Raw genomic sequence first — 26,513 nt, forward strand, 5'->3', positions numbered from 1 at the left:
ATGGTCACTGGCATCCAGGGCATTCCTCCTTCCTGGATAACTGTGGCTATATAAAGCTTTGCATATACTAAACACACACACACACACACACTCGCGCACACACACACATACACACACACACACAGATATACAGCTCTGGCCTATAGTGTGTCAGACATAGTAAATCAGTTTTCAACGAGGGGAGACCGCCACAGATGCCTAAGTCCATCTCTCACACACTCACCAGAGAAGCCAGACAGGGACAGTGCGTTACTCAGCCTGCGAGGAATGACCCAGTGACATCATCAAGCAAGAAAGCCACACTGACTGTGTCGGGACAGGTGAGATCAGCTGTTAGAGAAGCTAGGACACTATTCAGTCAGTGACAGTAATCAAGTGCAAGAGGAGACATAACAGTGATTCAGTGCATAAATAAAACATGACTCCTGGGAGCTGCGATGAATCATTTCAGCCCGTAGTACAAACAAATTGGATAACATAAACCACCACCCATAATTTCAGATGTGTGATTTAAGGGTAGCACTACAGAACAGATGGTGAAGTCATTAGTCAGAGGGGTTCTTCCTCTGGGGATTAGACATGAGTCAAGAAATCAGCCAGTGACAAAATATCTTGTTTGCAAGGAAAGTTTGGCATTAGGGTGATGTTAGAGGAAAAGGTCAGGTTCAAATTGAACCAGGGGTCCTCTTGAAATCATTAGTATCTGCATCAAAGACCTCAAATGGACAGAGATCCTCAGGGGAGCATAAAAGTCAGTGTTGCAGCTTATTTCACTAGTAGACCACTGCGCCAGCACTTGTCAAAAATGGCGCCCTTTTTTAATCCTTGGGTTCTACCTTTCACTTACAGGAAATTGTCTTTATTATTTTTTATTTGCATATTCATGGATATCAGAAGGACATCAGAAAACATCCACATTAGTCAAAATTAACTTGTTTTAGTGTCGTTCCTGATCAAATTTGACAATGTGTAAGAAATATGAGCTGAGATGATACCCAAGACTGTTTGTAGCTATAGGTCAAGTTCCAAAAAAGCAGGAAAGCCCCTACATGTCACATAAAGTAGCTTGATCACGTCGTTCATTAGACTCTCCCTGCCAGATAAATGCCCACGTCTTTCAAACTTCACATCCACCGTTTGTAAAGCAGAATTTCTAATGAAAAGATTGCAACCTCTCAGTGATGAAACTAATTTTCTCAGACTTGACACAGCTACCTCCAGAGCCAGAGCAGAAATTATAGGGTTGTGTCTGGACAGTAACCCATGGTAAGATTTGCGCAAGTCTCGCAAGATGGTTAGGATTAGACATCAAAATGTAACAGTTAAGGTTAGTTTAGGTGGTCGTAAAGTGAGTCTCGCAAGAGTTTTTGAGTTTACACAAATCAAGGAAGGAGTGCTCCTTTAAGCTGAAACCAGTCTGTCTATATATCAGATGAGTTGTACATGTTGATATGCATCACCATCCTCAGTCTCTCTAACACAAAAACACATTTTGAAGAATGTCACCAAAGCATAAGCACTGTTAAATTAGCTATTTTTATTTACAAGGCAGACCACACATACAAGTACAGTTACAGGCTGCTCTAAGGAGAGCCAGCCTCACGGCAGTTCTCAACACGCAATGTCACATCAGAAGCTCCTGAGATCAAAAGGAAAATTAATGACACTTGTCAAGAACACGCTCACAATCTACATCCACATATATAAAAATAAAATTACACAGACTGAGATGACAAGATGTCCCCTCAAAGTATAAGTTGCCTTTAAGACCGCCATCTAAGATCAGTGCTTCCAAATCAAAAGAGTACAATTTGGTTATACAACTGACCTCAGAACAGATCAAACCAAGCAAATTCATCATCTAGAACAATTCATATCCTACAGCTGTAGTCCAATGCAAAAATAAAATGCAATACTGTAGTGACAAATCTGAACACTTTGCAATACAATTAGTGCTTTAATCCAACTAATTGTGTTTAGTGGTTTTGCTGTCCCTGACGAGTTAAGGGACACTAATATTTACCTTCAGGGCATTAAATCCTTAAGATTTTCAAAGACTTGGATATAATCATGTAGATTATGAAGTGAATGAGCAGTTTCAGATTTCATAGTTATTTGTATATTTGTAGAAAATTAAGAGTCTAGGTTACTACAGTTTGAGGTGTTTTCTGTCTATGATAAGGACCATCAGGAGAGTATGGATTGCTTTACAGGCAGGTACAGTAATATATTGTAAAACTTGGGCTCATTTGGGGGTAGCACAACATTACAGGACACTCCGATAGAAATCCACTGTATAGAACACAAAGCCTATGAAGTTCAGTCATGCAGGATATTGATTCAAGTTCTATACATTACAGTTCTATCTAACAGGTCCCAAACAGTAACAACTAGTACGGTTAAAACCCTCATTCTGGGGGCTGAGATACAGCAACGAGAGAGCAGCTGAACAGTTTCTGTCTGTCCAGGAAGAAGAGGCTTTTAATGGCACAGTAATAAGTCCTTCATCCATAATAGCGCTAAAGTCATTGACTGTTGTTATTTGCTACTGAACGGCCAGTCATGTTGAGTTATTTTATCCATTTGTGTGTGTGTGTGTGTGTGTGGGAAGGGGGGGATGGGGTGTTTTTTTTATGCTAACGTCACAGAGAAGGCGATATTGGTGGAACTTTTGGAGCTCATGTCCGCCGAGGCTCCATCCTGTAGGAGAGCTGCGTCAGTGCCCTCTGGTTGTCAATCACGCAGAGCTTTCTAACGTAACCCCGTACATCCGCTTGATTTTTGTTGGGTTGGCATATGTCGGGATCTATTGCAGTAAGAGAGGAAAATTTAAAAAATAAATGTGATTGGACAGATGCTTGTAAAGCTGGCATTGAAATGTGACCATGTGTGATGGAAAGAGACTTACTGAATGGTTGGCTTCTACAGTGCCTCACTTGCCGAATTGTGTTAGCTATAATGCGCTGAAGAGATAAGGAGAAGAGGCTCTTTAGAGCATACACCAAACATGAGTGCAAAACATTATGATGCATTAAAACATAGCCTGAAAAGAAATCATTTGCCCGTTCAATGCGCATGGAAACTCACCATTTTCTCAAAATTGACCATATTGTCAATGACGGTCTTGTTGCCCTCGTGTGTAAATGTCATGTCTGTAAAGAAATTAATGAAACCGAATTGCAGTCTTGTTCCTCTAAGAGTTCATTCCAATGAGATACAGTGACTAGAGTACTACTGTTCTCTACATTGTGCTATACCTTTGAGAAGGAGGGGCATGAAGGGGATGATTGGTGGTTCCAGTTTGGTGACAGTGAGTCGGTAGGAACGATGGTTTCTTGATGGGTCCTGTCACCAAACAGATAGTGTCCATTACTGAGAGCTTTGGAAATCAGTTAGACAAAATTACAAAATAAATGTTATAATTATCCCCAAAGGTGCAGCTGTGCAGGTAGTTAAGATTTTTTTAGGTTTTAACTATAAACTGCTGCCAACCCAATATAATTCTGGTGAATGAAAATTCATGCAACTCACCATCATGCTCTCAAACTCAGCATAGAACTTCTTAAACTTGGTCGGAAGTTTCTGCCATAAAACAAACAGAAGATCTCAGCAACATGAATGTAGCACTTTAAGCTGTAGTTTAATACAGCCACGGTTCACTGAAGATCTGGACGTACAGTAGATTAGACAGAGTTTACCTCCCACGTCTGGCTTAATCTGCTGACAGCAGGGTTGCTCATCCCCATAATGATGGCAAAGAATGAATTCAGGTTCTTAAACTCCCGACAACTGTGGACAAATACGCACAAGCAAAACAGAAAGTGAAACTCGTCATCTAAATGCATGTGTGTGAACCAGCATGCGTGTAGAGAGTGTGACAGTAACCAGCAGGCCCCACTCACTGTGCTGCTATCTTAATGAACTTCTTGAGGAGCTGGACTCTCTTGCTGAGCTGTCCGCAGAGACACACCTCAGTGACCACCCACAGCTGAACCTGGTTGAACCTCCGCAGAAACAGGTCCATGTTAGCAGTGGTTCTCCTGAAGATCTGCCGGCCAAACGTGTGGTAGAGCAGCTCATGCTGGGGAGAGGAGGGAGGGGAGACATTAGGGGTGGGCAGTGGCTAGGTCCTGCCACCTTGGATCTATCAAAGCATAACTCTTGTGTATTTCAATGCAGCACCAGTGTACAGTAGAAGAAGGCCTGTAAAAAGCCAAGTTCCTGTAAAAGGTTACACTTTTATGGTCGAACTCCATGCCTGACTCTATATTTCAAAGTGTAAAATAAGATTCTATGCATCACTGAACATCGTAGACGGTATATAAACATGGACAACATCACAGCTCCCCAAAGGTGAAGCAAAAACATCTTCATCGCACCCTCTAGTGGCTGTCTACAATATAGACAAATTATATCCTCTCCATGTTAGCAGATGGGACATGATCCAAACTAAAAAAAATAATCAAAGAATACATCATATACATTTTTCCCCAAATTGTTTTTGTGTCATTTAAAGTAGTTCTTATCAAGCATTTGTTTCTGATAACTGTGGTTTTAACTAGTTAATTGATGCTATAAAAATGGGGGGTTATGTCATTATTGACAGCTGTAATCATCCCGCGTTAGTCGGGTTGGTGTATGGGGCGGGACTTCGACGTCCTAACTCAGACTCCGACTGAAAATGACCAAGAGGGCAACGCATATACCAGTATATTTTGGCTTCATTTTTGTGCAGGGGGAAGGAAGTGTTGACACATCATCCATCTTTAATGCTGTACATGCTTGTCTTCTACTACAGGCCTGAAGTTCAGTGTGTGTATGTGCATATGTGATACCTCGTGCACACAACTGAAGAGCTCCCAGTCATACATGGTCATTTGATAAGCCAGGTCCTTAGAGCTCATGAGCTCAAAAGTTGACATGGAGCCTGCAGAGGGACCCTCCTGTTCTGGAAGAGTAGTCTGAGGCACGCAGACACAAATACACACGTGCAAATTCATAAGCACATCACAAAAAAACACAGGTTAACACATTAAATAATCACAATCACTTTTTTTTTTACACACATGTAGCTTTTTTTTTAAACAAAGATGTGTTGATATAGTGCCAATAGTTCCCATAAAGAATTGCAAGCTGTGGCTTACTGATCACCGTATAAATACTTCATCATCATGATCATTATCATCATCATAGCATTATCACAACAAGGAATAAAAGGTATTAATGTATATATATTTCATAAAAACATCAGAAGTTCCAATTTAATATCGATCCCTTACCAGACTGGTGAGCTGGTCTCGAGAACAGGCAAATAATCGCCCATTGATGCTCAGGGCAGAAAACACTGAAACATCATTGGGCTTCAGAATTTGTTTTTCTGTAATGCAAAAGGAGATAGTTGAGATTAAGGCCGTTTGCAAGAGGTGACTGAAATGACTTTTGATCTGTCTGTAGGTAATGCTGCTGTGAACTGCTCTCATCTGCCCCATCTTACCACCTGCAGAGCTGAGGTGGACCAACACGAGTTCATCAGTAGTGCCAAGTTTGTCTGCCACAGCGCTGATTACTTCTCTTCCCGTTGCTGCCACGGCAACCCGGATGGTGGTGTATGTGTGATCACTGCAGTACACCTTCAACAGGACTAGTAACAAAAACAAAAATAACATTGAAATAACAATACATTGGTACGTGACCGCTTCTGATTTATAGTGGATAAAAAGTCCATAATGAAGTTGCATTACTGTCATCGTGATTCCTAATAGGCTGCTTCTTCTGCAACCTTTCATCTCCATTGCTGAACTGTCGTATTAGAGTTTTCTGTTGAATTATGTCGGACAATGTGAGGTCAGCATCCACATCACTGTAATAACATGTAAAATTTCCTAATAAATGTTGTTAAAAACAGTCTGCACATACCTTTTTTATGGATTTGGCTTCTTCAGAACTACAAAAAGTAAAAAGTGTAGAAAAACAAATAAAAAAGATGCAATAAATGTGGCTGGTACATAAAAACATCACAGTAAAAGTTTAATATGCAGAAGCTGGGAAACATACTGCAATTTGACAACTTTCTCCAGGTCAGGAACCAGGTCTTTCAAAGCTCTCAATATCCGAGAATCGTTTGATAAACTCCCATACAACTCCTAGAGAGATAAGAGAGAAGAACAACAGTCAGACCATGCATATGATGGAAATTGTGTCGAAGCATATTATGAAATCTTGCTTTTGGTCACCTCAAGGAAAGAGACTGTGGCAGGCTCCTCCTGCAGCAGGTATGTGTGCGCATTAGCCCAGCGCAGGGCCAGAATAAGGGCCCTCCGCTTACTGTTGAGTGCATACTCCAACCTCTCTTGTTCAGAGCCGGGTGGAGATGCCGCATGGTAGGTGCACACATGGTTAAAGATGAATACAAAGACGTAGAACACAGACAGTGATATCCAATTTGTAGACTGCTGATGTGTTGCTCAAAACCGCTACGACCACAACATGAATCTAAATTAACCGTTTAATTCAAATTATCATGCAGGAGATCTGCTTTACTGAAAACACAAATGATATTTAAACCTACTCATGACTCCTAGGTAGTAATAAAGGGTGATGTTTTTTATGTATGATCATCAATGTAGCAGTAGTAAAGCACAAGCAACTGACACTCTGTAACACTAAGACAATAAAAGCAGCTAGGATTACAACTTGTTACGATGGTGTGAAGGGAGGTGTGCAGTTCATTAGTGCTGGATGGTCAACTGCTGCTTCAGCACTTCCATAAACAGAACCCGGTAAACTGCACAATCCAAGATGCTGTCAGCAGCACTGTTGCATGTGTACTGTAGTATGCAGCAAACAATAGAAATGTCTGTTCACTTCTGGGTGGGGTGGTCAACATAATATTCTGGCTACAGTTAACCATTTGGGAGTGCACCTACTGGACATATGACAGACAGGATGAATAAAAAGGAAATATCGTAGACAAATGCAAAGAGAACAAAGGAAGAAAGGATATTGTGCCATTAGTAGAGGGCACAGCTGGCTGTTGGGCATGAAGACACCGTGCATGAGGACAAAGTCATCCACTGCTGGATCTAACAGATGGGAAGAAAAATAGAAGGCAAGGGGAATGAGAATCAGAGGGGAAAGGAAGTAAGGAGTGCAGAAGAATCAAGAGGTTCAAAAGGTGCGAAAAATCCATTCATCATTAATCCATATATCTTGCTTCTCCATCCTTCCCTCTTTCATTAAAATGCATGTAAATACTGTATGTATATAATGTCTATCTATGGTTACCATCTATTCAAAATTAATTTAGGTCTTATAGCCTAGTGATTTTTGCATCTTTTCCATTTTGCTACCTGGTTCACTGTGATGTATGTCCATCCTCATGGTCTCCAGGAAATGCTCGAAAATCTTCTCTGGTGTTCCTGATATCACAGTGTACCTGCGAAAGGTGAGAGAGAGAGAGAGAAAGATAGATTCATTCTACTGTACACTTGTAAGTATTTATGAAAGATTCTTCACACTAGGACACATACTTGATGCTTCCCTGGGTGGAGGCTCGAGGACTCTTTTCTAACACCAGCACAGCTTGTTCGTGCTCTTTCAAACGCACTGTGTTGGCTTCCACATCCTAAAAACACAACAAGATGCATGTACATAATCAGTAATATCACTGCATGTCAAATGCAAAAATGTCTTTTTTAAAATGTAATAGAGCTTCTCTACCAGAGGAGGGAGACAAATACACAGTCAGTAGTACCACCTGGTATGTGGGGCAGTAAGATGAAATTAATGCATTTAAATCGTGTTCAATGGAATTACTTTTAGGTCTAACTCTCGGGTTAAAGAATGATAGCTTAGCATCAATGTGCATTGATAATAACAGTATTTGTAACAGTCTGGAATGAATGTAGTGGTTCTTGTGCGACTAAACTTTTATCCCATGAGGGGATAAATGTCCATCTTTTGTCTGCCTACCCTGAGTATCCTGTTGAAGTCTTCCTTGTCCACGCGAAGGAAGTGACAGTTGTCCTCTCTCAGGACGATGGAGGCAGCACGAGGTGAATCTGTTACTAGGGCCAATTTCCCAAAGTCATCACCTTCATGGAGTGTACACACCACACCCTAAGACATACATTCACACGCATGAATGCACACATAAACAAACGTGCTCCATCATACAAACACGCTCAGACACAAACACAGTTTACTAGTCCTCAAAAAAGCCCTGGAAAAAACAGAGCACACGGGTCTGAGATGAATCATCTGTACTTGTCTGTGTGTGTGCAGGGTGCATGTGCATGTGCATTTGCGTGCATGTGTCATCAATGTGTATGCATGCACATGAGCATGTGCAGTACATCTGCCTGTGAAGGGGTTGTAAATTGGTGCGTGGTGTGAAATTGTGTATGCATACAATCCATTAAGCCATTTATTCATAGTTATGATGAGTCATGATGAGCTGCGCAGAGTTTGCCAAACTCCACTGTTGATGTTTCCCAGCCCCGCAGGGCAGACACTGCTGGTATACATATCCATCCATACAGACATGATCAAACACACATTTTTATCCATTGCACACAGATGAAATACAATATGATCAAATGAATTAGAAAACTCTAGCAATGCTCATGTGTCAAGCAAAGAAACATAAGCATGTAGGTGGATGAATGCAATCAAGCACACACACACGCACACACACACCTTGCCGTAGATAACCACATTGACAGAGCCCTTCTGTATGATGTACCATGACGTGCCCTCCTCTCCTTGGTTGAACACTGGAAGATAAAGAGATAAAGAGGACAAACACCAATCACCCACACATACATGATAAGAATATATATTCTGTTCACCAAAGATCTTTACACTGTAGAGCACACATCCGCAGGGGGGGTAAGGGAGAGATGTGAGCCACCATCTGCATCACAATTCATGCTTCGTCTTCAAGTTAACACAGATATGAAACACATACTCTTAGATTAAATTTGATGATCTGATGTTCATCGTGAATACATCCGCTTAAAAACAGAGAATACTCACATTGTTAGGTTTTCATCAGCAGCTAAGTAATCGGATGATTGTCTGCAGTTACATTCCAAAAAAGTGAATCTTATAGATGGTTTTGAATACTTGTAACGGTGTCATGTTGTATATAGACAAAGAAAACAGAGTTCAAATTGGAGCCCATAGCTACAGCAACTGACTCAGTCCCCCCTGCTGTACGCCATGTGCACAAACAAAAATGCATTCAAGGACAAATTGGACAAAGTGAAGACTCACACACTGTTCCAGCTTTCGCATGCGACTCGAAGATCACGACGCTCGCCAGTTCCCTCTTCACCTACAAACCACAGTACACTGCTCAAGTCATATTGGATTAAGCTAGACTGCAGAAATATGTGAGAGAACAGTAAAATGCACAAATCACGGATTATTAAAGAATTATTCAAAGCGATCTGGGAGTCCTTGCAGTCAATCATGACAGCACACGGAGAGTTTTTGCTTTGAGACTTCAATTCGCTGATACATATATATATATATATATATATATATGTATATATATATATATATATATACTTGCTGAATGTATATTCATAAACTCCTCCACTCCAACTCCACTCCTTTCAAAAGGATAATAGAGGGAAAGATTCCATTAAAAACAGTTAAATGAAAAAGCCAATTGTTGGGGAACCACCATCTTCTCCTGGTATGTGCTCCATGTGACTTTTCTTTATCGTATAATGTGACTCTATCTAATACACAGTACTGACTCTGGGAATACACGGAGCATGAAAACAACAACAACAAGAACGCAGACTTCAGGACTCCTCTACGTGCTGAATAATAACTGTGTCCTAATGCCAATGCTAGTTGAAAGCTTTATTTGTCACGTTTGTAAAAAAGAGAATTTACTCACAGGGAAATTACAGTGACGACAATTTAGTCCTCTGGTCTTAAAAACAACACGACTGTAACAAATGGGTCTGATGAATTAACAGCCTTCTTGGAAACCTGTCCTGTCCCTTTAAAAAAAGAAGTGGACCGTCTTACTCACAGTGTTGGAGAGGTGAGCTAAGGCCTTGATGTGAAGCAACTCATCATAGATGATCTCTAGGTCATCCCCTGTCCTCTGACCAGGCCTGCAGTTACACACAGAGGTTGGTCAGGATGAACTCACCATGAGGACTTAATGCATGCTTCATTTCTTATTACACTTACTGACACATCCCAATAAAAAATAATGTTTCTGTTTGTAAAGTAGTGGCTGCAGATGATTTGTTTGTATGATTTCACATGATAGTCATGTATAGTACCAAGTATCAGGAAGGTTAAATGATTAAAAAAGTTGTACTGATTTACTTGAAAGTGCTATATGTAATTAGTAATATGTTGCAAGTGTAAAGTAAGTTCATGCAATATTATTGATTGTTACTGACGATTTCCTGAGGATCATGCGCAGTAGTGCGTCAGGGCCAATCTGAGCGAGGAAGAGGATGGTCTCCGGCAGCTCTTCCTCACTCTCCCTCTTCTCTTCCTCACTGGGCAACGGTGTGTCCTCCTCCTCATCGTCAAGGAAACGGTAGAACAGGTACTTGTCCTGGAAGCCCAACTCTTGGTCCACTAAGGAGCAGACAAACACAATAGACAATAGACACACGCTCTGATGTATAAACATACCCTCTGTGCAGACGTGCCTGGTGACTTTCAACAATCACAGTTGTTTTCTCATCTCAGACCGTCATTTCAGACATCTTCTTTTAAGTGTATGAATTTAAGATGAAGATTTATATTTTATGTTTCTGCTTCAAAACTCATTTCCACATTGGTATTCAGTTCAGATTTAGTAAAACCACCACTCCAGCTCAGAGTCAGACAGGGACACTTGTTTGGCTGCTTTGTAATAGAGGTTTGGGAGCTGAGCTAACTATTGTATGTTATGACAGGAGTGCAGTGTAGTGAAACTAAACAGCATACACTACAATGAGAAAGCCAAAGTTTTAGTTACCGTGGTTGAGCACCCCTTCTTCTAGAAGTGCCTGCCACATCCCGACAGCATGTGACCGTGTGAGAACACAGGCACTCTGCAGCACCAACCAATCCACCAGCTCTGTGCCGACACAGCATTGTCTGCAATACATACATAGCAATAACTTCCACTGAACATTTTCCAAACCTGCATAATTCTGTACAAACCCACAGTTGGAGACAAACATTCTCCTACCTGTATGTCTTGAGGTGGTACTTCCGGTCTCGAATCATGTGTGGGGCTCTGGACAGGATGGCGTTGCGGAGAACCTTCCCCGCTCTCTGCAGCTTCTCTGAAGGGATCTACAGAACACACAGGGACACCGGGGTGGTTAACTGTAATCCAAGAGTCAAAACTTGCAATACTTGTGCTGATTCCAGGCAGTCACATACAATAAAATTGATCATTCTGATTATTAACCAACTCTTCATGGGATGTATATAAATGCATACAAACCGTGTTCTAACATGCAAACACATCCTCTACAAATCACACCTGCACCTTAGAAAGAGAGCAAAAGTGCAGATGTGTATACAAATACACAGCTGCTGCTGAAAACAACAAAGGACGGCCTGCTAATTTGGCAGATGGGATCTTTCTTCTATGTGCATGCATTAGCTTGCATTAGCATAACTACAGAGGATCACAGCTGTGAGTCATCATTTGTCTCTTATCTGGACACACAAACCTTCAAATTTCATTTGGGCATTCTGAATCATTCACAAACATGAAAGTATGTAGCTGTGCACAATTTTCTGTGGGTGTGTTTGGTTTATTCTCTTTGCACCATTTACAACATGCATTATGATGTCTTTGATTTTTTTGTAAATAATTAGAACCTTTTAATCTCAAATTAGCATCTTTTTCAAACTTGAACATCAAATTACTTATCAACTGGCCAGCTCTATCCAATTTACAAGACTCAAATATACATTTTTGCTGCCCTTAATGCCCTGTCCACACAGATATTCTGACACGACAGTTCGGTGTAGAGGAATACAATAAACTGAGGCTGTCTGGCACACAGTATGTTGGTTCTGAGTTTGGGCTATTCATGCTTTGTTTGCTGCGAGGAAGGGAACAGTTCTCTTAAACGTGCTGGATTAAATTGCCATGCTGAACCTTTTTTTTTCACTTCCTACACAAATCCAAGACAAACCTTCTCATTCTAAGCAGTGAGCTAGAGAGAGTCTTACCTTGTTGTGAGCTCTGTTTGCAGAGTCTGAGTTCATGTTGTCTTTGTCTGCGAGTCCTGAGGATGAAACAACTGTCAAACTGATTGAATTGTACATTTTTTCGGATACTTTTGATTCACTAAACATAAAAATAAAGCCCATTCTCTGTTTTCATTTTCAATTAAGTATGGGGTTTCAATGTTTTGCAAATCATCACATTCTGTTTCTATTTACATTTTACTTAGCGTGCCAGCTTTTTGGGAAATAGGGTTGTAATACGGTAGATTACATATTCCATAAAAGAAAAATACAAATATAAAGTGCTTAGTTATCAAGTATAATACTCAATTATACTGTAAATACAACCTGTTCATTATCAGACCTATGCTTCACAATGTTACGTTACTATTTTTAACGTTTTATGTTCAACTAAACACACTTAGGTCCAGTAATTCACCGTGTTAGCAACATAAACAGTGTCCATTTCATTATAGTGTGTGTGTTTGTGTTTGTGTGTGTGTGTGTGTGTGTGTGTGTGTGTGTGTGTGTGTGTGTGTGTGTGTGTGTGTGTGTGTGTGTGTGTGTGTGTGTGTGTGTGTGTGTGTGTGTGTGTGTGTGTGTGTGTGTGTGTGTGTGTGTCTACTCACTGTCATTGTTGGATCCACTCTCCATAGCTCCATAAGGAGGGGCCAACAGTGCAGCCAAGCTCTGACGATACTTCTACAAAGACAAAACACACAAACTCACAATCAGAATTGATCTTGGTTGATTTATCTTGTAAACATTTACACCTCTATTATAATTCTTATTATGTAAAATGTAGAAGACATCGTTATCTACATCACGCGTCTCCCTCCAACACACACGCAGACACAAAGTGTTACTTTCAAACACGCAAGTGCCCCACAAAACAAAGCCCTTTGTACAACCAAGATCATTTACATGCAGAACAACTAACATTATATAACACACACACACACACACACACATACAGCAGCAGCATTCAACCAAGCTTAATGAGGGTATCCAATAAGGTGCTGCTAAATGTGTACAGATGCTACTCTCACAGCTGTTATGCACAATAAACTGTATTTGCATTTCTATAGCAGAGACAATGAAATACACACGGCAGGTAAGAATGTGTGTTTGCGCTTCTGCAAGGTCACTACCAAGCCTTCTGAGTGCACACACACACACACACACACACACACACACACACACACACACACACACACACACACACACACACACACACACACACACACACACACACACACACACACACACACACACACACACACACACACACACACACACACACACACACACACACACACACACACACACACACACACACACACACACACACACACACACACACACACACACACACACACACACACACACACACACACACACACACACCGACACGCACGCACATGCACGCACATGCACACGCACACGCTAAACTTATATATGCTTACTATCTTATGAACAAAAGTAAATAGAAGAAAAGATTTCAGGGCTAGATAAAGCTATGTGGCCGAGGAGTCAGACTCACCTGAGGTAGCACTCAAGACGCCTAATGCTGGAGGGATTGAAACCCCAGAGAGCTGCCCTCTGCTCCTTTACAACTCAAAAACAAGCCACCGGATAGCATCCTGCTCAAAACAAGCTGCTCTTTTCCTCTTCCTCTCTCTCTCCCTCACTCACAAACAGTCGACCCAGTGTCTTTCACAGTCTCTCACTCTTCCTCTCTGTGATCGAGCCAAGACCCAAACCCCTTTTCTCTCACAGGTTACCACAGCAATCTGAGTCTCTGTATGACAGAGCTACTCCAGTGGAGGAGGAGAAAGAGGGAGGGGGAGGCAGAGAAAGGAGATAGAAAAGGGAAAGAAAGGAGTAGTGAGAGCGGGGATGGAGAGGGAGGAGGGAGGAGAGGAACAGGGCTGGCAAAAGACACATGGCCAATAGAGAGGAAGTGGGCAGGAGAATTATAGAGCAGGTGAAAGGAAAAGAAAGTACTGCCACAGTACAGGCCAACCAATGCGCTGTTTGATGCACTGTTTGTTTTACGTTTACATCATGTTTATTCATTCCACTTTCACTTGCTGTTAGAATTATGGAGCAGCGCTTCTTTTCTTTCATGCTTTCATCAAACACATGACTGCATTCATCCACTGGCTTTCTAGTCCTCCTCGCACACACAAATGAGTCCATGCACACACACACACACACACACACACACACACACACATAAAACACCACAAAAGATCCTTTTACTATGAGCTGAATAAGACTCAAAAGAGGACAACCTCAGGCTATGATTTCTGCTCTATATCTACTGTCCTAAAATAGACAGAAGAGAGGGACACCGAGTGCACTTAGTTGACTAAACAAATGCACTACGAGACGAGGGCACACACGCTTTAATATCCAATTATTGTCTTATCTCGCTTTTATATCCCACTGTGTCATAAAGTGTTTCAGTAAACCCAATTTCTATTCATCTGCTTTTTTTCATGAACCTCAACAAGGAATAGATAAATCTGCTGTATACGGACAAATCAATCAGTTTGTAAGAAATTTGGATTCTATAAGGAACATTTGTAAGGTCTGTAGAAGAGCTATAAAGTCCAGTGGTAGCACTTGAGACGATATTGGGAAAGCTACGCGGTTGACGAGGATTGTGTGGATGCTAGTATCGTGGCAGTTATCATAAGCAAGAACAAGCTTTTTCCAGCCACAACTCAGCGACATCCAAGGTAATCATGGCATCTATAGCCGCTTTTATAATAGTTCCTTTGTTCATACAGTAGGTGTGAGTCTTTTTTGTCTACCTGTGTCTGCTGGAATTCTAATAGAGATGCACGGATCCATTTTTTTCCGATCCAATCCGATACCTGGGCTGAGCGTTTCGGCCGATACCGATCTGATCCTACTGTTGACTGGATGAACCGTATACCTTGTCATGTGAGTGAAGGCATCAGGCTTGACATAAACATTTAGCCTTGTTAAAAATAAGGTTGAAAATTAACACAGATATACAGTAAATGTACTTAATACTATTTATTAACAAATAAAGTGTACATTACTTTTTTGTCTACCTGTGTCTACTGTAAAAATAATAAACACAATACATTTACATTTGTCTTTAATTTTCTTCTCATGCCATAATGTAAAGTAACAAAAATACTTTGGATTCCCTGGTCTTTTATGAAATATATCTATCACAAGGTAACAGAAGTGCCACATTTATATAATTAACTTAGTTTCATTTATTATGGAAAATGAATGTGTTCATTAGAAAAATTTGTGTCAGATTGATCAGATTCCTACAATTACAAATAAAAGGCCATATGACAATTATAAATATTAAAGCAAAAAAAACTAAAGAGAAAAACTAAATCCATTGAAAATCTCAAAGATTTGAAGACGCCAAAAAAAGAGACTACCAGACCAAACAACGTGACAGACATTTGTAGTCTTGGGCTGCTGATTGTGAAGCTACAGTAAACTGATCTGATGCTTTGCCAGCACTTCCTCTCTGAGAGGGACCCAGTGAATGGAGAGGGTAACCTCGACAAGGAGGCCCAACCGAGAGGAAACCACTACAACACCAACTCCATAGAAATAGAATGAGTAGAAAGGACATTAAACAGTTTTCTCTGGTCTTCTAATTTGTATGATCCAGTCCCTGTTCTGGACATGAGTCATCGAACTCATTCAATCCAACAGTATTATTGGCACGTTTCCCCTCTTAGGTAAGATGTGTTTTATTGAAAATCTGTAGCTAATATTACCAATACGAGGAATAACAATACTCTTACCTACTGTAATGCCCCCAGTGCATGTCACCAGCAATGTCATATATTCATGAATACACTAAGTCATTGTAATTAATTTGCTGTAATAGAAATCATCAGATACATATGGGTATGTTTTATTCCTTATTCTTAAGTATTTTGACTTGTCATGAAGTAGAGGTAATAGTAATTATGTCAATTACTGGAATGGAGTTGTTAATGGTATTAATCATTTCTGTGCTTTCCTGCAGAGACCTGTCAAAATGTCTGCTGTGAAACTAGAATAACAGTTTTGCAGCTGTCTCCTTCCACCAACCTGTCAAGTTGCAGTTTTCATTCATGTCTTTCCAGACCGGCATAATATATGTAGTGCAGACTCTGAAGGAGTTTCATGAAAGGTATTTAGTGTATTTTTTGCAGAACTCTGAATGGAGGTTCTGGGAAAGGTTCAAGACAGCCGGGCAGGGCTGGGCTGGGGACAACCTGTCCAGTTCTGGTCTAAAGCCACAAGAGAGCAGAGGAAGACCATGGTGGTGGAAGAGGTCTCACAAGTGGTGAAGGACCACTACCTCATCAAGGCCGTGTCCCAGGGCAAAAAGGGAACATGGATTCGCTGGGAGGATACCATCAACAGAGTCATAACCTGGGCCGACATCTGGCGAACCCCACAGTCACGGCTCAGTTTCCTCGTAAGGGCAGCGTATGACACCCTACAATGCCCTCGAAACCTGGCCTAATGGTTCGGAAGCGAGGGCAAGTGCTTCCTGTGCAGCAAAGACAATGCAGGTCTCCAACACATGCTGTCAGGGTGCAACATCGCGCTGTCGCAGGGGCGCTTCCGGTGGCGACACAATCAGGTGCTGAGGAAGTTGGCAGAGCAGCTGGAGAGATGCAGAGTTGGGGCGAACAACTCCTCGGATCCCCGTCGGCAAAACATCACCTTCATCAAACCAGGGGAGACAGCGCAGAAGACAGAGGCGGGGAGGTCGGCACGTCTGCTTACCCCTGGGAAGAGCTGGGACATGTGCGTCGACCTGGACAAGCAGCTGGTCTTTCCAACAGAGATCACACAGACAACCCTAAGGCCAGACGTTGTGATGTGGTCCACAGCTGCCAAGAAAGTTCTAATCATCAAACTGACTGTGCCCTGAGAGGAGGGAATACCAGCAGCACATGAGTTCAAGTGGGCGAAGTACAGCGACCTGGCGGAGGAGTGCAGAGGTGGAGGCTGGTCTGCGACCATTCACCCGGTGGAGGTCGGATGCAGGGGCTTCATGGGGGGGTCTGCGATCCATCTCCTCCGCACTGCGGGAATGACCGGATGCAGCCTGAAAAAGGCCATAAAGGAGTTGGCGGAGGAGGCCGAGAAAGCAAGTTTCTGGATGTGGTTACGGAGGAGGGACAGTACTTGGGGCTCAACACCCCACTGAGGTCAGTTGCAGGGAGTGGCGTTGGGGAGACGTCCCCACAGTGCTACTGCCCCCCTACCGTGAAGTGTCCTGGCTTTGGGGGCGAAACATCAGTGAACGGTGGCACCAGCTGACGACCCTGCAGCTGACCTCAGAGTGCACTGCAGGAGGTGCAACAGGCAGAGATGCCAAGCAGCTTAGCTGTATTATCTAAATAAATGTCAATTACTGGAATGGAGTTGTTAATGGTATTAATCATTTCTGTGCTTTCCTGCAGAGACCTGTCAAAATGTCTGCTGTCAAGTTGCAGTTTTCATTCATGTCTGTCCAGACCGGCATAATATATGTAGCGCAGACTCTGAAGGAGTTTCATGAAAGGCATTTAGTGTATTTTTTGCAGAAACATGAATGCCTCACACATCTTCAACCCGACAGCACAGAAGATCTAAACAATCAGTTTCAACATTAGTGTCAATTCAGCATTTACCAATGCGTTGAATGATGGACAGAAACATTATGATGTTAATGATATGATGAAGTTGACCTTTGACCTTTTTGATATAAAATGTCAGAATTTTATCCTTCTGTCCTATTAGACATATTTATGTCTTTTTGTCATTTTCTGTGAAATTATGTCATAATTAGTGTAGAACTTCAGAGTTATGGCCAAAAACACATTGTGTCTAATATAATCTTAAGTCATCTCATCTCATCTCATCTCATTTTCAATTGCTTATCCGGGGTCGGGTCGCGGTCTTAAGTCCAAGAGGATATTTGTGCCAAATTTGAAGACAAGCCCTCCAGGGATTCCTGAGATATCACATTTACAAAAATGGCATGGACGAACGGACAGACAACCTGAACACATAATGCCTCCGACCACAGCTATCCCTTGCGCAGAAGCATAAAAAGAAAACTGGATTTTTCTACATCTTCACAAGCTTAATGACAGTAGTCAAGATACTATCTAACCTCCTCTTTACCACTATTTTGATGCAATACGCATCTGATTCAGACAATAAAAAAGTAGCCAAGTGACCCATGCAATTATAACTTTTAGATTCCCACCACACTGCCTACTATAAACATACAACACATACTGATATTGCTCTTGGTGCATGATCCTTCACAGCAGGCTCTGAAAACAAGACACCCAGAACTACACACAAGCACACACGGGCATGTATTGTACATACACATTCCTCTCTCTCCCTCTCTTTCAGCTTACTGTTATGTCACCTGAGGTGTGTATCTAACAGGTGGAGCAGAAGGCACTGTTATGGTGGACAGCCCTCTTGTGGTTAAAGGCACAATTACAGTGGAAGGTGGTCTAGAAATTGCAGTCTCAATAATAAAACAATTTCCAAGATAGTAAGCCTTAGGTAAGCCACTAAAACAGATTTCATACTCACAGCAACATCCAGTACAGTAGCTCATACAGTTTGTGTCTCACCTCCCAGAGGCTCTTGAATTCCCTCTGCTCGATACGAAGCAGCTCACTGGTCTCTCTGCTGACAATGGTAGCGTGGCGTGGTGTGTTGTCCAGGATGGACTCCCCGAACGCCGTCCCGATCCCGAGTGTACAGATAGTGACTGCATCCTGCACACAGAATGAATGCGTGGGAGTCAATGCGTTTCAATTTAAGGCTCAAATGAGCTAAAACGAGTCCTTCCACACATACTGCCACTGTTTGTGGCTGCAACTAGTGATTGGTCAAAATCAATTAAACTGCATTACATGTTCGATTACCAGTAATCATTCGGTCTACATAATGCTGTTAAAGTTACCAGCATTATGTAGTCCAAGGTGATGTCATCAAATGTTGTTTTGTCCGATCCAAAACCTACAAGTATTACATTTACTATCATGTGTACAAGATGAGGAAAAGCAGCAATTTACACATATTAAAAGCTTAAACAAGATGTTTGGATTCTGACTAAATGAAGAAAATTATTAATTGAGTACGGAAAAAGTTGCTGATTCATTTTTTCTCACTCAACTAGTCGTTGCAGGCCTAAACACTACACTGCAGTGGCAGAAAGATATATCAAAAGGTTTGCATCATAAAAATGGACAGACTTGAAGAGCAGACACATTAATATATGGAAAATAATGCAAATGAATTTCAAATATGAGGGACTGGTAGACAGAGTCTCCTAGAAGGAAAATATCTCTGGGTGCTGTAAATAATTGGACAGACTAGAGGCGAGCAAACACAGATACACATGCACACACATATATCCACACTCTAGTTATTTAAACAAATATTCTTAACGTGATGGAAACCTTTTCAGCTGTCCAAAATGACATTTCAAATATAGCCTCAGAATCTAGGCCACCAATGGCATTTTATGGCTACATATGAAAGGATGTTTCACAATGGAGGGGCTTCTTATCTCTGCCTTTGAATGGGAACAAATCCTCCCTCTCTCTTCTCCCAAACGTAACTCCTCTCCTTTATATGTACAGTATAACCCTCTTTCCACACTCTGCCACAAAGGGCAAAGCATGCAGCAGGAAAGCACAATTCTCGGTGGAATTGGCGTCTGTGCTGTGGTAGTTTTGCTCTGGCATATTTAAGCAGGGAGACATGAGATAATTTACTGGAACAATGTCAGCATTGAAGAGAGTCGTACATGACTAGCTCTTTACCGTGAGGACAGGGCAGTCTGTATCTTGTCAGAGAAGGTTATGATAAAAACAAATAATACAAGAGGAAAATGGAAGTCATCTTCACAAAATTAGTAAAATGACTTGCTTACATTAACTGCAATGCATTCCGTGGTTTCAAGATTCAATGAATTATTAATTCATTCATGATTCAAATCATTTACACGAAACGCAGAACAGACACTGCATCACTAGTGAAGCACCAATCTGCCTTCAGCTCTCTTGATCTTACCTGGTGGTTGGCAGTTTCTGAAACTTTGACATCCAGAGAGCCAGACAGGACAGCATACCAGCTGGTGCCTATGTCTCCCTGTCGAAACACTGTGGACAGTGAAATTAATTAAACACTAAATAAAGCTAATTCATTAAAATACGTTCACTCAGACCTTCATATTGGCATGCTCCAGGAGACTTTGGTTGTATTTCTAAACATGTGTGGATATGTGTATGTGTATTTGGATAATTATTTAAGAGATAAGATAATGAACCATTTTTATTATCTAACAAATGGTAGTAAGATGTTTTTTTTATTATTGCCCATACTTAATTAAAAAGGAAGTTTAAATAAATAAAAAATATATTGTTGCAAAGGTTTAATCCTGGTTTATTTGTCGATAAGTTGATTAACAAAAAAAAACAATCTTGTAAGTCATTTATTAAACAAAATTGCTAGATATTCACTGCTTGTTACTTCTCACGTGAAGATTTGCAGCTTTTCTCTCTTTCATATGAGAGTGACGATTGAATATTTAATCGAAAACCTATTTGAATTCAATTTTCTGACATTTCATAGACAAAACAATCAAGTATAATAAATAATGCTGTAATCATTAGCCATTTTCTGAACTGGGCCAAATGTACTAACATCCATATATTATGAATATGTTAAAAAAGAATCTTGCATAATTTCGTGGAGGTGTGTACACATGAATTTACAGTGTTTTGTGCTTTGCATCCCAGTGCATCCCACTTCAGTCTTAAAAAACAGCCAGGGGATCTTCTGCAGCACGACTGTGGTGTAATAACATTTACTGTAAAACTGTTGCTTTAGTATGCTTTTCTATAGTGAGATATTCAGAGCCTGGCGTCAGACGCATCTATTGTCAAACATATCTATTGTCATACACAACAACATACTATTTTACATTATAATCCAACTGTGTGTGTGTGTGTGTGTATGTGTGTGTGTGTGTGTGTGTGTGTGTGTGTGTGTGTGTGTGTGTGTATACACACACATGTACGTACACGTGATGCCTTTCTCCAGGCATTCATAGAAGCCACAGGCACAGATCTGCAGTAAGAGCGGAGGTGGGAACCTATGGAAGGCTTTGACCTCTTTTAATCTGGTCAGAATAATGTCCACATCCTCTCCCGAGCGCTCTGAGGGTCTGTGCAGAGACAAAACATCATTAGATCTAACATTAGGTGTAAAAGAACCATATTGGCGTTTCAGCCAATTAAGTGCAAAACTATTTTAAACAAAATGATTAACTGCAAGAAATTACATATTCACTGTGATGGATTTTCAGTTTCAAGCAAGCCCATTGCTGTATGGAGGGTATGGAATCAATCAAAAACCTCCAGTATGCTTTGGAAAGTGGTTAACAGTGATGTTATGGAGGCGGCAGTAGCTCCGTCCCTGGGGACTTGGCTGGGACCCGGAGGGTAGCTCAAATACCCGTACGGAGCGTGGACTGGTTGCTAAAGAGGTACTGCCAAGGTGCCCCTGCTCGGGTGGTCTGTCCATGGGCAACACTTAACATTTAATTTCCCTCAGGGATTAATAAAGTATGTCTTCTTCGTCTTAAATATTTGCAATTGGCAGTTAATTGACAAGAACATGAAAAATTGGTTTGTATTGTCCTTTAAGATAAAAGCCAGCTCTATTGTTTTATCTATGTGTGTGTGTGTGTACACACTGCTTCATTGTTCAGACTGGTGTCTTAGTAATAACAGTGGAGAGCTGCAGGCGTTACTTCTCTCAGTTCAGACTCCCCACAGGGTGTTGATGTAAGATCTCATTTGTACTACGGCTAAGCGCGCGCGCGCACACACACACACACACACACACACACACACACACACACACACACACACACACACACACACACACACACACACACACACACACACACACACACACACACACACACACACACACACACACACACACACACACACACACACACACACACACACACACACACACACACACACACACACACACACACACACACACACACACACACACACACACACACACACACACACACACACACACACACACACACACACACACACACAAAACTACAGGGCAAAAAGTAACACGCACTTACTCCAATTCATTCACTTATTTTCATTTGCTAGTGATTTCTCCTTATATGCGTGTGTGTTTTCATAAAGAATAGCTAATCACTGTATGCTTCTTCCTTCAATCCCCTCCTCCTTCAGCTCCTTCTCTTCCCTAGCTCCCAGCTCTCGTCTTTGTCTGTCTGCCTCTAAACATTTCTCTAATCTCCATCCATTTTTCTCCTCTCCTCTCTCAAGACTTACCCATTCCTCTCAGGAACATGATAGACAAGATGGAAAGAACAAACGACCCTCTTTCTTCTTTAAGCTACCCATTTTCTTGTCTCCATTACCATATCACATCCATGTTTCCCTATATCCATTAAGTCCCACCACTAACACATCCACACTCACCATCCTCCCTTTATTTCTGCTTTGCAAGCTCACTCACAGGCCACAATGACTCTCCTTTTACCCACACGCACATGTACGTACAGAGATAAAACACACATATATTTGTGTCCCCGAGCAGTAGTAGATTGTCCTCCGTTGCCAGGATGGTACTCCCAGATAAACACAGACTTAACCTAAAAGGCTGAAACACACAACACACATTCCAGTCCCACAACATCTGCAACAAGCTCAGGGCCATTATAGATGGGTATTTTCTCTTTCTCTCTGTCTTTTTATCCCTTTTTTAAGTCTCTGACTCATCCTCCGATCATCCTCCTACTAAAAGCGTATTGGCCCTCGGTGCTCCGACAGTGTCATATCCCAGACAGTGTAGGCTGGGTTAATGGTTTAGACAGGTGGACTCCCACACAATGTAACTGGGAGAGACAGGGAGGTTAACTCTGCAGGGTTAAAGGGGCACAACCAGCTTCCCTCCTTTAACCCATCTGTCTACAGTCAAACTGTTAAGATCCGTCAGTAATAATCCCCTGGTTGAATCTTTGTTCGCTCGTCCCTGCTCTTCATCTTTGTACCGTGCTTGCTTGCTCCCTGCCTGCCTGTCCAGAGGAATCTGCCTCCCCCATTGGTGTGATACGGATGTGACCTGAGAGCTGTTCACCTTATCTTACTCTCCCTCCGTGCCTCTTGTCTTTCTTCCTTGACTTGTGTCATGTCAGCAGAGATTTCAGCTTTCAACAACAAATTATGGCAACACATGGGAGCATGCGCACAAGATTTGCAAATCCGATGGCACACTGGAGAGAAAATTGAGACACCAGAAGGTTCTGCAGATTGTTTTAGAAAACATCCATCTGGGAAAATTCACTGTTTCCAGACAAATAAATCATATGTCGATGGCAGCCAACCAAAATGTCAAACAGTCTCAAAACAAACAAGGTTTCCCGAGCTGGCAGATTAACACGTTACTGTAGTAGAGATACTCTTAAATTGTACGTACACAGCTCTTTAGACACCCATCTGCATCCCCGCTGACAACCTGAGATCCTGTCAATAACGCTGACTATAAATCAGCACAGTTCACAATGTAGCATTTAAAAAATAACTTATTCCATTTACTCACTGTGTCTTGTCATACTCGCAAATGTACCAACATAATGTATGAGACAACGGGTTTAACTGAAAACACTTTTTCTGTTGGAAATTGCTTTTATCTTAGACTTTGTTTTAATGCCATATGAAAGTGGGCAAACTGGTCACAATGTTCTGTTCTGTGCTTCTATTTCCCTGCAGCACAGGGACATTAAACCTCAACTGTGTGTGTGTGTGTGTGTGTGTGTGTGTGTGTGTGTGTGTGTGTGTGTGTGTGTGTGTGTGTGTGTGTGTGTGTGTGTGTGTGTGTGTGTGTGTGTGTGTGTGTGTGTGTGTGTGTGTTGACTGCTCAGTCTATTGCCTGCCTGGGGCAAAACAAATCCTATCTTATCTCCCATACTTCACACTCACTGGCAATAAATGTCTTTAGACAGATATATTAGAGGCGGTCATATCTTAACCTCTGTCTTTCTTTTAGCTTCCCCTCTCCCTGCCTTCACATCAACAGTCACTGTAGATGAAAGCTCCCAAACACACATACACGTACCCTGATGGATATTGATTGAATGAGAAGGTGCATAGCTGAGGAGCACTGAGTGCAAGACAAGAGCCTGCCCAGTCTAGTATTACAACCCTGGCTGACACCTAATACTGCATACTGTATCTGCTGTATTTAGTAAGATACACTGTATTTAGTGATGCACTGTTTGATAGACGTTTTATCCTATGCACTAGATCCGACAACAATTGTTAACATTTTAGTACAGTGAGGCTCACACCCCTCTCACAATGATTTTATTTCACACTACGTTACCAATTCTCCATTTAATGATAGCAAATTGAATATGTTTGGGCTTTGGACTGATGGTCGGAAAAAAACAAACAATGTGAAGCTGTTATCTTGGGCATTTTTCACTGTTTTCTAACATTTTGTAGACGAAACAATGAATTGAGAAAACAATGATCACCTTAATCAAATACGAAAATAATCTGTAGTTGTAACCCTACTCTAAATTACTTCTATCAATGACAAAATATAGCAGTACATTGTATTTTGATCATGCATCCAGTCTTTTTACAGGTGAGTATCTGAAGACAAGATGGTAGCTTCAGGTTGCCAATAGTAACGTGTGTCATAGTGAGATGTATACAGAATGTTGTGTGGGTGTGAGCTGTGGGGTGCATGTGGGATGTCATTGCTTGTTTTAGGTGTGAGGTGCATCTTCTACAGTAATTAGTGTATATCTGCCCTTTCATTGTCTTTATTTATTCAAGCCCTCCCCCTTGGATACCCTACTATGTTTTTTTGGCACAGCATGCATGCAGCGTAGAACCTTTAATATTAACTGGGCAGATACAGCATGGACTAAGGTTTTCTAAAAAAACTAAAAAAAAAAAACTACTAGAGCTTTTGGGTTGTGAAAAGTTGTGAATAAATATACTGCAAATTGGCTGTTCAGTTATTCTAACCTGTTCAGTCAGATCAGACAAATACAGCCTCACCTGCAACACTGTGGTCAGTGCACTGAGCTGCCTCTAATCCTTATTTATGAAAATATACTGTATATATGGCACAGTAGTAGTGTAAAAATACACGGCTATTTGATTTAGGCAGACAAACATAAACCATGTGCTCTAATCAGCCATCTATCACAGCCCATGCAGTGCAGAGACATCCCAGTGAACCTCGAAGCCACCAACGCCTTTTTGACCGTGCAGATACAATAGGGATCTTTTAAAGGGCTTATGCACTGCAGCCTTTACCATCACTGGATGAGGGGTGTAAATATATATATTCACTGAAAATGACACTAACCTGTAGTATGCTTAAAAACAATGCATATCATGCTATTATTGCACACGCAGCGATCGCCGGTTGCGACTGATCACGTTGACGCGGATGAATGAAAGAGAGGTTAAGAAAACATTGATGTGTGTGGATGAACGTGCGTGGAAGTGTCTCGTGGAGGGTATTCACCCACCTTTTATCCAGACAGCAGATCCATTCCGCCGACGGAGACGAGTTGGGGGACGTCTGCATCGCGACCATTTTACCCGGTCGTGTGTCGGTGAACGCCACGATGCTACTAGAGGAGGCTTCCCGGTTGTCGGTGGTCGTTAATGAATGTGAGCTCCGGCTGCACGCCCTCCCCGCCCCTCTGCTTCGAGCTGCCTCACACAACTACAGACAGTCTATGCTGCTGCTGCTGCTGACTTCATCATGGCATGTCAGTCTGCTTTAATGGGCTTTTTCAGGACAACTGGAGGGCTCACACACAACATACCCTGCAGTGCATCAAACTAAGGATATAATATAATAACATGTCAGCTGTGATAGACTAGTGCGAGGAATAGGCTACAGTTAGCCTACAATAGGACATAAAATAGCCCACAATTCTGGCCTACTGTTGAGTACAGTCAGTATTAAATTACATGTGAGGTAAGCAATATAAAACAATACAAATATATATTTGATTTAATACTTGGTGATGAAAAAACTACAGGTGTTTTGCAGTGATGTGCACATGGGTGGGGGGTGCAGGGCAGCCCAAATACCTTTGTGGTTAGCCCTCTAGTGTAACTTTACGGTAAACATCGAACAGAGCAGCTAACTAGGATGATACAGAGAACATTTGA

The 26,513-nt window shown here is 41.6% G+C and overlaps 1 protein-coding gene across 1 annotated transcript; it reads right to left on the bottom strand.

Moving 5' to 3' along the window:
- Positions 1-2,678: 2,678 nt before the first annotated feature.
- On the bottom strand, positions 2,679-25,926 carry LOC310958070 (rap guanine nucleotide exchange factor 4-like; the record flags this gene model as incomplete). Its single annotated transcript, XM_083928874.1, has 30 exons — positions 2,679-2,806; positions 2,909-2,963; positions 3,088-3,152; positions 3,258-3,345; positions 3,532-3,582; positions 3,699-3,789; positions 3,903-4,081; positions 4,836-4,961; positions 5,280-5,377; positions 5,495-5,641; positions 5,742-5,817; positions 5,917-5,944; positions 6,055-6,143; positions 6,234-6,384; positions 7,004-7,082; positions 7,350-7,435; positions 7,530-7,624; positions 7,972-8,118; positions 8,698-8,774; positions 9,277-9,337; positions 10,052-10,136; positions 10,434-10,617; positions 11,003-11,124; positions 11,219-11,325; positions 12,220-12,275; positions 12,846-12,918; positions 18,867-19,013; positions 20,317-20,405; positions 21,330-21,472; positions 25,859-25,926. The coding sequence occupies 30 exons, from the start codon at positions 25,924-25,926 to the stop codon at positions 2,679-2,681; spliced, it is 2,991 nt and encodes a 996-aa protein (XP_083785000.1).
- Between the last annotated feature and the right edge of the window lie 587 nt (positions 25,927-26,513).

The sequence above is a fragment of the Echiichthys vipera genome, assembly GCF_963691815.1.
Source record: "Echiichthys vipera genome assembly, chromosome: 15".
Lineage (NCBI taxonomy): Eukaryota > Metazoa > Chordata > Actinopteri > Perciformes > Trachinidae > Echiichthys > Echiichthys vipera.